General features: G+C 24.6%; 1 protein-coding gene across 1 annotated transcript; it reads left to right on the top strand.

Moving 5' to 3' along the window:
* The first annotated feature begins 910 nt into the window (after positions 1–910).
* On the top strand, positions 911–10228 carry LOC114256357 (heavy metal-associated isoprenylated plant protein 21). The gene is made up of 3 exons (XM_028195991.2): positions 911–1103; positions 1311–1386; positions 9677–10228. The coding sequence occupies exons 1-3, from the start codon at positions 924–926 to the stop codon at positions 9967–9969; spliced, it is 549 nt and encodes a 182-aa protein (XP_028051792.2). The 5' UTR covers positions 911–923; the 3' UTR covers positions 9970–10228.
* Positions 10229–12145: the final 1917 nt, after the last annotated feature.

Genomic DNA, 12145 nt, shown 5'->3' with positions numbered 1-12145 from the left:
TTAACTATTTTAATAGGCTAAAATTTTTATATTTAGAAAGATGAATAGATTTTTTTGTAGTTAAATGCGATATTTGTGAGAAAAAAAATAAAATAATTATAAATTTAATGTGATATTTGATCTTATTAACTATTTTCACATATTTTATCTTTTTGTAAATTTGAACCTAAAAAGCTGATTTTTAGCCTTCCCCAAATGATGGATTGTAACCATCGTATTAAAATTGGAAAAAAAAACGTAAATCTTTATAAATAAATAAATTACAAATACATTTTTTTAAAATTTGTTTAAAATATAAATTGTTCCTTTTATTTTAGAAATTATATGCTCACCCCTAAAATTCTAATTTCATAATAAATGAGCATTTTATTAATAAATTATCAAGTCAATTAATATTTTTTTAGTCAATTATCAAAATTTTATTTCAACTAATAATTCAAATAATTTTAACACTCATTTGAAAAATTGGGTTGGGATGGGTTGGGGCTAAAATTATAAAATAAACTTTTTAGTCCTAGACTAAAATATGTTATATCTAAACTATAATTATTTTATTTTTTCTCTTACAAAAGTTTAAAAAGTCAAAAAATTCATCTTAAACGAAGCTTTTTAGTCTCATAAAAAAACAAAAAAATTAACCCACATTTCAAACGAGCCCTTACTAATATATAGAAGAGTAATTGAGAATTTTATATTTTTAATTAATTTTATTAAATAAAAAATTCTCATAAAAAAATATTTATAATTTTTTAAATTATAAAAAAATCAATATTTTAAATATATGTTTAATTTGCTCCCACAAAAAAAATCTCCGTCACATCATTTTGAGTAAAAAATCTAAATAAAAATATTGTAAAAATATCAATTTCTTTATGTTTTACCTCTCCTACATATATATATATACCAAATCACACTACATTTATATGATTCAATTGTCCCAACTCGGTCCCATCCCCATCTTTCTTCTTCCTTGTTTCTCTCTCTCTCTCTCTCTCTCGAATTTCTCTTTCGCCAAACAGGAAGCAAAAATGGGTTACCTGGATTATCTTGCAGACTTATGCAGTGTTACGAGCACAAGGAAAGGCAAGCGCAAAGTAATGCAGGTTCTCCCTCTCTCTCTCTCTCTCTCTCTCTCTCTCTCTCTCTCTCTCTCTCTTCTTTATTACCTTAAAGGTTGTACGGTAAGCTGTCATGTCATCTGCAAAGAGGAAACTCTCTCTCCAGTTTTTTTTGTGATTTTGGTTAGTTCACTTTGGTTTTTCTGATTGGTATTTAGCATTTTAAAACTGGGATGTTTTTTATTCTTTCAGACAGTTGATGTCAAGGTGAAAATGGACTGTGATGGCTGTGAGAGGAGGGTCAGGAATTCTGTTTCTTCCATGAAAGGTTCTAAAACTTCTCTCTCTCTCTCTCTCTCTCTCTCTCTCTCTCTGAACTAGTGAAGAAGTGAAGTGATGTTGTCTTGAGAGCATGACATGAGACAAACATCCTTGGACAAGATCCGAAAATAGATTCCATATTGTTGCCGCCTTGTGATGAATAAATGTTTTCTCGAGAAAATTATTTTTTTCCAAACAAACAGACCTCTTATATTCTATAAAAATACTGCTTGGTTCCATTTTTTTAAAAAACATTTTTTAGAAAATTATATTTTTTTATTTTTCATATTTTTTATTTTTACTGAATTTTTTTAATATTTTAAGTAATTTTTTTATTTTTTAGACACACTTAACATAAATACACCTAAAAAGTAAAAAATTATAAAAAAAATCTTTTAAAAATTTACTAAATATCAAAAATACAAAAAAATATAAGAATTCAGTACATTTTTTATATTTTTATGTATTTATTAATTTTTTTAAATATTTTTTGATAATTTTTTTATTTTTTAAATACATCTAAATAAGGTGCATCTAAAAAAGTAAAAAAAATATTTAAAATTTTAAAAATATTTACTAAAATAAAAAAAATACGAAAATTAAAAAACTCAATTTTTAAAAACTTAAGGACTTGTTTGGTTTGTATTTGAGAAACATGTTTTGAGATAAAAAGTACGAAAATTTGTTAGTTTGATTTTTTTCAAAAGAATGTTTTGAAAAATTATTTTGAGAGAGGGTTTTGGAAAAAGTGATTGATTTGATGTGTATGTGAGAGAGATTTGTTTGGAAAATTTGTAAACTAAACAAGTTTTGAAAAAAAAAATTTGAAAAAATTTATTTGGTTTGATTACTTTTGAAAACTTATTTATAGAGAATTTTTCTCAAAATTTTTTGAGAAACACAAACCAAACAAGGCCTTAATCTAGAAAACCCAAAACAAACACACTGATTAAGACCTCATTTGATAATTATATATTTTAATCAAAAAATTAAAATCATTATAAATTATCATATCATTTCTTTTATTTTTTTACATATTTTTTTATAAAAATTCAAAAAATTACTCAAATATCTTATCCACAAATGAACCTTAAGAAAGCCTATAAGCCTATGGAGTCACCAAGATTCATGAAATAGGTTATGTCGAAGAACATTTCAGAGAGAGAGAGAGAGAGAGAGAGAAAAAAAAAAAAAATATATATATATATATATATATCAATTTCGATAGAAAGACTTTTAAAAGTGTTATAAAAAAATAATAAAAAAATCATGTTGATTTTTATATGGAAAATATCAATTCAGTATTTCTAAAAAAAATATTACAATTCATGAAAAAATTATAATTTTAAATATTATTATTTATAAAATTTATCATTTATGTGACGTTTTTTTTTTTAATTACACTGAATTGTAATTTCATTTTTATATTCATTCAAGCATATGTTGGGAAAAAAATGACATTAATTTTCATACAAAATCATATTAGAATGATGTGACACTTAATCATTTTTATACGTAAAAAAAAATCTTGATTACCATGGTTTAGAGTTTTAAACTCATAATTCTACCCTATCACTATGTATATATTTATGTTTTTATATTATTGTTCTATATCAGGGTTTTAAAAATCGGATTAGACCGGTCGGTTCAACCGGTTGAACCGCCGACCGGTCAAGGTTCTGGTCCGGATACACCCACTGAACCGGTCATAGTGGAAAACTGGCTTATTTTGAGAGAACCGGAAAAACCGACGGTCGAACCGCCAAATCGGTCGACTCGGTTCCAGTTCACTGGGTTGATAAAACAATTTTTTTGTATTTTTTTCTTTTTTTTTATTCTTTCTTTCTTTTCTCTTTCTTTCTTATTTTATATATATATAATAAAAATTTAATTGAAAACTCTCTTTTAAGGGCCTCCTCTTGTAAAGAATCTCATTGAGAGCTTGAAATTATTGTGAAAGCTTCTATCTATTTATAAAAAAAAAAATTCTTCCAAAAAAATTCAAGAAATCTATATGAGATTCAATTAAATATATTTGAGGGAAACTTAAAATTTTTATATCCCTCCAAAATTTTTGCTCTTCTTTCAATCAAATTATTTGAATTAAAATCATATGGAGGGAATATTGAATATTTGATTTCTTCTTTCAAAATTAAAATTAATAATATTTTTAAATATATTTTTATATTTTTTAATGAAAAAAGTATTAAGAGAAATATTTAAAATTATTAAAATTTTTAATTTATAATTTTATTACTTATATTTTTATTTAAATATAATTTTAATATATTTATGACGTTCCGGTTCAACCCGATAATTGAACCAGTAACCCGTCCACTCGATATTTTTTCGGTTCATTCACCGGTCCGATTTTTAAAACATTACTCTATATAGGTCTGTTTTATTTTTGAAAAGAGAATTGTTTTTGCCAAAGTGATATATAATCTTTTAAATACTTAATTTTGGTTTGGTAAAAAAAAATTAAAATTGATTTAACAATATTATTGAAAGAAATTATTTATAAAAATATTTTATTTTTATTTGACAATAGTCTCAACCACTTATATTTTGAATAATCATTTTATTCTAATTTTACTTTTAACATTTCTCTGAAAATAAAGGGTGATGCTAAGGACCCCAATGACTGGCACCCCCGCCACATGGTACACTGTCAGTGGTTGAAGTTAAAAAAAAAAAAAAAAAAAAATTTAACCAATCAACAAGGATCCCAGCTTCCCTACTGGAGGTCCAACTTATTTTTCAAAAATAAATTGCTTGATTGGTCGACCTATGGTTGTACAACAGATCTGTTCAAATTTATGGTTGTCACAGGTATTAAGGTGACATTTACCACATGAGACAAACCCAAGTTTGAGCAACACACAATTCACGTATATCTATTATATATTCAGTTCATCCCAACTTAGGCTTATTTTGGGAAGATGGTAAAAAGTAGTGTTTTGACTTTTAATTAAGTTTTTGATTTTTTTAGACAAATGATTTGAGAAGTTGGTAAAAAGTGACTTTTGACTTTTTTTGATTAATATTTGTTTATGATGTCAAATCATAATCAAATGACCAAACTATCCTTATTTAGTTTAAACTATTACAACTTCACCCATGTAGTATATTTTGACTCATGAAGGGTAAAATTCTAAAAACCACCTTTCCAAATAGAAAAAAATTCAAAAAAGCCAACTTTTAACTTTTGTTACAAACCAAAAAAAGTGGTTAAAAGCCAACTTCCCAAAATAAGCCTTAATAAATGCAACGCAAATTCCCAACGAGTAGTGCTACCGACCCCAGTGAGCCGACCCCACTGACAATTCTAGTGAGGTGTCGGCTTTCCATTGGCTGAAAACAAAAAAACAAAAAAAACAGTTATTTTTCTCCAATCAGAGAGGACCCAGTACCCTCACTGGGGTCCAACGCATTTTCCATTCCCAACAAACAAACAGAGCCGTGATGTAAAAGTGTGAAAACAACTTGGATGTTTAGTCAGCTTCGCAAGATAAATGCAGTCAATGTTTTAAAAACCGGACCGGTGAACGAACCGGAAAATGCATCGAGTGGACGGGTCACCGGTTCAACCGTCGGGTTGAACCGGAATCGAACCGTGACGTAATAAATATATTAAAATTATATTTAAATAAAAATATAAGTAATAAAATTATAAATTAAAAATATTAAAAATATTAAATTATCTTAAATATTTGTCCTAATATTTTTTTTACTGAAAAATATAATTATATATTTTAAAATATTATTAATTTCAATTTTGGAAGATGAAATCAAATATTTAATATTTCCTCCATATGATTTTAATTCAAATAATTTGATTGAAAGGAGAGCAAAAATTTTGGAGGGATATCAAAATTTTAATATTCCCTCCAATACATTTGATTGAATCCCACATGGATTTCTTGAGTTTTTTTGAAAGAGTTTTTTTCTTATAAATAGGTAAAGACTTTCACAATAATTTCATCAAGCTCTTAATGAGATTCCTCACAAGAGGAGACCCTTGAAAAAGAGTTTCAAATTAAAATTTTCTTATATTCTTACATTTTATATATATATATATATATATAAATAAGAAAGAAATAAAATAAAATAAAAATTTGAAAACGGTCCGGTTTTTATTTTATATATTTTAGCTATGATTCAGATAATATAAAGTTATATTATTTTCTTCTTTATTTATAAAATGTATATAGTATTTTTTTGAGGGATGTATACCATAAACTTTCCTTTCATTTAAGAATAAATTATAAAAAGGTGAGTTTCTCTTATGTTGAGATTTCAACATGAGAGAATTTGAAGTATTTGTAGAGCATACAATAGGTCTCGTTTTGATAATTCGAATCGTTCATTTTTTAGAACTCATTGAATAGAATATTCATGCAAAAAAATTAAGATGATCGGACTTCGATAGCTATATGTTTGAATCAAATTTATATCATAAAAAAATGATAAATTACACTTACACCCCTTAAAGTTTGGGTTTAATACATATCATCCCTGATGTTTGAAAAATTACACTAATCCTCCTATCATTGTAATTATTTAAACCGAATGAAGACATTGAACTCCTGTACTATCTCTTTTCTTGCTTTGTTTTACTTCTTTTGTTTTTTTTTTTCCTTTCCTTTGTTTTATTTATTTATTTATTTTTCTAATATAATTTTCCCTATTTTCTGTTACGAGTTGTTTCCTTATAAGTAAGAGGGTTTGTGATATGAGACTATTAAACCCTAGGGGTGGAAATACAATTTTCAAAGTGTCAGGGAGTGAGATGTAATTAGACCAAACCTCAAGGGGTGTCAGTGTAATTTACCCTATAAAAAATGAATGATTATTCTTAAAATTATATTTGTCGTCTATTTTTTAAACAAATATAATTCAAACATGTAGTTACCGATATACAATTATTTTCATTTTTTTGCATGAAAATTTTACTCGATGAGTTTAAAAAAGTGAACGGTTCGAATCATTAGAATTGATTCCAAAATGGGTCTACCAAACACAAACACTCATTAACTTGAGAGAAGTCAAACCCAATTATATAAATACATCTCTTGAGCCTTCTACAATTCTAGAAATTACATTTCATACCTGATATTTTTAATTTCATCATAAATCGCCCTTTTATTAATAAATCATCAACTCAATTCATAATTTTTAATAATGTTATAAATATATTTTAAATAATACTTTAGATAATTTTATTATTATATAAGAGAACAGTTATAAAACAGTTATAAATTTTATTTTTTAATTAATTCTGTTAAATAAAAAAATTTGATAAGAGATATTTGTCATTTTTCAAATTACATGAGATAATTTGTATTTTAAGGAGGGTTGAGGGGTGTATTTTTAATTTATCCTTCATTTAACAAACATGCAATACGTGCCCAAACACAAGTGTTCTGAGAAAAAATTTAAAATAATACTCAAGGTGGTTTAGGAATGAGCTATTTTACTTGATTTTTTAATTTTTTATAATAAAATATAAATAGAGAGACTAATATAATAATTTATAATGATTTTTTCTTACTATTAACCTAATCGCCAAATGGGTATTTTAAAAAAATTATTTTTATAATTATGATAGTTATTTGAAGTAGTTGGAACTAACACTCTATTTGAATTTGGTGATTTTGTGAGAAATAATAAGAAACATAACTATTTTCTCTTGTTTAATTTATAAATTGGTTGAGCAATTGTTAAAAAAAAAATGATGAGAAATTGCTAGAAAGGTAAAATTCTTACTAAGGTTTTGTTTGGAAATAAGTTATTTTAATAATTTTTTAATTTTTTAGTTAAAATATGAGGTAAAAAATTAGTCTATTTGGGAATAATATTTTAACTTAAAAATAAATAAATAAATAAATGAATCTTTAGTACTATTCAGCATGCTTGGTTATCATTTTTTAAAAACACTTTTCAGAAAATTTTGTTTTTTTATTTTTTGATTTTTTTTTTTGTTTTTACTGAATTTTTTTAATATTTTGAGCAATTTTTTTAATATTTTGAGCAATTTTTTTAATTTTTAGATATACCTAACATAAATATTCCTAAAAAGTAAACAAAAATTTGAAAAAATATCTTTTAAAAATTCACTAAATACCAAAAATATATAAAAAAATATGAGAATTCAATACATTTTTTGTATTTTTATGTATTTATTAATTTTTAAAAATATTTTTTCACAAATTTTTTATTTTTTAGATACATCAAAGTAAGGTGCATCTAAAAAAGTAAAAAAAAAAATGTTTAAAATTTTAAAAATATTCACTAAAAATAAAAAAATTAAAAAACTCAATTTTCAAAAAATTTAATTTAAAAAACTCAAACCAAACACACTGATTAGATTTTTAGGCTAAAATGATAGGATTGTAAGCTTTTATGGACACATGATTTCAAATTGTAGATAGGTTTATAGGATAAAATGGTAGATTTTTTAATTTTTTTAATAATTTTTTAACTTTTAAATTACAATGATTGGATGTCAAACGAGGTCTAAATCTATTTTATTTCTTATAAAAAATGATAGGATTTGCTAAGAAATAAGTAAATTGATTGCATAGTGCTTATAATACCAAGATTGTGTTTTAAAAGGTAAATTACAAACAAATTCTCATGAAGTTTGTTTAGAATACAGATTGTATCACGTACTTTGAAAAATTAAAAATATCTCCTCATTAAAAAAATTATTTAACATAATTAATTAAAAAATAAAAATTTTAAATGTTCTTCTACACAAATAAATAAAATTATTTGAATTATTAATTGAAATAAATTTTTGAAATCATTAAAAACTGTTAATTGACTTAATAATTTATTAATAAAATAGATTATTTGTTTTGAAATTGAAAATTTCAAAGGGTGAAATGTAATTTTTAAAATCACAAATAGCGATTTATATTTTAAATAAATCTCAAAAAATATATTTATAATTTATCCTATTTTTAAAATACAAAAAAAGAAAGAAAAAAAACTCACATATTATTTTCCCATTTTCTTTTCACACATCCAACTATGACAGTTAGACGTCAATTTTTTTTTTTTTTTTTTTTTTTACTGAGATGAAAAATCATAATTATCTATCTTCTTTTTCATCTTACGAAATTACCATCCAACGAAGTGTTTTGAGATAGACATAGGGGACGGTGTTCACATAATGCGGTATAAAAACCGACTGGCTGGATGTATAAAAAATTAAAATTCAAAATCAAAATTTGGAATAGTTATAAAATGTAAGTTGTAATGGCCGTTTGTTTTTAAAGGTAAAATAAAAGTGATTTATAGTGAGAGAATTAATAGTGAGGGGATTAAGTAAAATTGTGTCTGTTTTGATGATAGTTGTTAGTATAGAGATTATTAAATTATTTTTATATAAAATAAATATAAAAGAATAAAATAAAATAAAAAAATACAAAAACATTAAACATTAATATTTTAAAAAAATGTCCAACATGTAAAAAATTTAAAAAAAAATTAGAAAAAAATAAAACAAATAAAATAATGATTTTTATTTAACAAAAAATTTAAAAAAAATTTAAAAAAAATGTCCAACATGTAAAAAATAAAATAAAATAAAAATTTCCAGCCCGGTGGACTATTTTTCTAATACTATCTTGGAGGCCCATCCGAATACCCTTTCCCAAGAGGATTCATAATTCGGAGTTCACTATCAATCATATTCTCATCTCTCAAAACAAACACAATGTTAATAAATTTTACTTTACTACTAATCTCAATCGCTCCTCTAACTTTCCAAACAACGGGTCCTAAAGGAGTAATTTGGAGAAGAAAAAAAAGTTAGACAACTTATATCAACAGAGTTGTGTGGTTTATTTATACCTCGTTTGAGAACAAGTTAATTTAGTATTTTTTTAGTTATTTAGCTAAAATATGAGCTAAAAAAAACTAGTATGTTTGAAATAATTTTTTGGTTTTTTATGAAAAGATGTGCAAAAAGTAGAGAGAAAAGAGAATTTTTGATCTTTTGGTATGAGTTGTTGGTTTTTTGACTTTTTTAGTAACTTTTTGACTTTTTAACAAAATCAGCCTGTTGTCAAACGAGACCTTAGTATATATATATATATATGCTATTTATGATTGGATGGCAAGAATAGAGAGAGAAAATGAGAGTGTCTTTTTAACTTACTAATTTTTTTTTGGTTGAAAAATTTAATCAGTGGTCATAGAGTACTACATGGCACGTCACACACAATCACAATATATCATCTCATAAACCCATTTCTTTCACTAACCCCATTGTCTTTTGGATATAGGAGTGAAAACAGTAGATGTGAACAGGAAGCAGAGCAGGGTAACAGTAAGCGGGTATGTGGAGCCAAACAAGGTGTTAAACAAAGTGAAGAGCACAGGAAAGAAAGCAGAGTTTTGGCCATACGTTCCCTACAATTTGGTGTCATACCCTTACGCCCCTCAAGCTTATGACAAGAAGGCACCCTCTGGCTATGTTAGGAACGTGGTCCAAGCCTTCCCCAACCCTAACGGCCCCACTGATCATCTCACCACTCTTTTCAGTGATGAAAATCCTAATGCATGCTCCATTATGTGATCACCCGGTCTGACTCAATCCACATTTTATAGAAATTGGGGGATCTTTAATGGTGTAATCTTTTGGAGCTGGGGGGGTGTTTGGTTGTGAAATCTGGATTGAGACTCAGAGAGATGCACAAGTTAGTCATAGGTTGTATTGTATTTTCAATTAGTTGGTTTTGAGTTTTTGGGAGGCAAGTTTTGAATTAGGTGCTTTTGAGTTTGTATGAATATGATCTGTATTTATATATTATATAAGGAAAAAAAAGTTTTAGTAAGGAGTTTTGTGACTGTTTTGTGTTTGATTTGGTTTTGGGAGAAATTTTTTTAAAAAAATAAAATAAAAAAATTTAAGGAGAGTTTATAAATTTTTTTGATTTGTTTGATTGTATATTTTGAAAATAGTGTTAGAGTATGGGAGTTTGGGATGATTTGATATTTTTTTTATGTAGATTTGTGTGAGAGAAAAAGTAATTGAGCAGGAGAGAGGGGAGAGAAGAAGTGATTGATTAATTTGTAGAAGAGAGAGTGATTTTAGAAAAAAATTTCCAAAATCACTAAACCAAACAAAATTTTGAATTTTTTTTTTCAAAATTACTCTCTCAAAAGCAAACCAAACAAAGTCTTAACATCTCATACTAATTTTTTTAATTTTTTTTAAATTTTAAACAATTAAGAAAATCTCCATTAATTAGCTTTTATTTAATAATCTCACATAAGGAGAAGAAGGAAAGAAATGAATTGTTTTACTCATATAAAGTGAATGTTATACTTTCATCTCATTTAATATTATAGTGTTGTGCATGTTTCAATTCAATATAATTTAAATTTAAAAGTTTTAATTAATTAATTTTAACCTAGCCGATTAGACTAAATCATTTTTTATTTGATTAATTTGTTGGTTTAACTACGATTTTAGCAGTTTTGTCAAAATATATTGATTAGATTTGTTTAATTCAAAATAAATTAAAGATTGAACTGATTAAAGATTAAAAAACTAAGATTACTTGATTATAAATAAAAATTTTGTCCAAATAATTGTTAATTTTTATTTCATAATCCCACATTGGAAAAAAGTAAGTCGTTTTACTTATATAAAGTAAATTTTAATAGTGTAGCATTGTGTATAAATTTTAAAATTAAAATAACATTTAAAAATTTTAATTAATTAATTTTATATAAATTGATTGGTTATTTGACCAACAGATTAGGCTAAACTATTTTGGGTTTGACTGATTCGCCGATTTAATCGTGATTTCTTCTACTGATTTTATTAATTTTAAACAATTAAAAATATTTTCATTTGCTAACTTTCATTTAACCATATAAAAATAAAACTATAATTACTTTATTATTTATTTTATAAACCCACATCGGGAGAAGAAGAAAAAGCAAAATTTGTTTCAACATTTGTATATTATATAAGGAAAAGTAAGTTTTTAGGGAGAAACCTTCTAAGAGCTTCAAATTCTAATTACAAAATTATTGAATTTTCTTAATTTTAAATCATTAATAAAATTCTCATTGGCTAGTTTCAATTTATCTTTTATGTTAATCATGTTGTTTAATTTTGATGATGCCTAAAATATTATTTGAAAATTTGGATCTTTTAATACACATATTTGGATTTTTTAATACACATGTTCTATATTATTTGACACAAAATTAAATTTTTTTAAACTATAGGTTGTATGTTATATTTGTTATAAATATTATTTAAATGAAAATATTTTGAAAATATTACTATTCACGATTTTGAAAAGTTCGGCCGATCACTATTCACCTTTTGACGAAATTCATATTGATTAGTTGTATTAATTTGGCAAATTTGATATTGATTTGATGGGTTGTTTTCTTTTAACAAAATTTATATGGAGTGATAAGATATATTTAATTTAAAATCTCTACAACATATACATTAATTTAAAAAGGACATATATTTTCAGATTTATCATAAATATTATTTAAAAAGATTTTTCTGTGTATGCAAATATGTGATTAGAACATTATATATATATATATATATATATATATATATATATATATATATATATATATATATATATATATATATATATATATATATATATATAATGCATTTAATACAATTAACATACATCACGGGAGAAATTAGACTTTTTACACAAACATTAATTGTATCATATATATTAGCATGTAGAAACATTATTAGTGGA

Source organism: Camellia sinensis, chromosome 10 (genome assembly GCF_055761805.1).
Source record: "Camellia sinensis isolate YWXY chromosome 10, ASM5576180v1, whole genome shotgun sequence".
Lineage (NCBI taxonomy): Eukaryota > Viridiplantae > Streptophyta > Magnoliopsida > Ericales > Theaceae > Camellia > Camellia sinensis.
The sequence above is the reverse complement of the archived record's forward strand: the minus strand, read 5'-3'. Positions and strand labels throughout refer to the sequence as shown.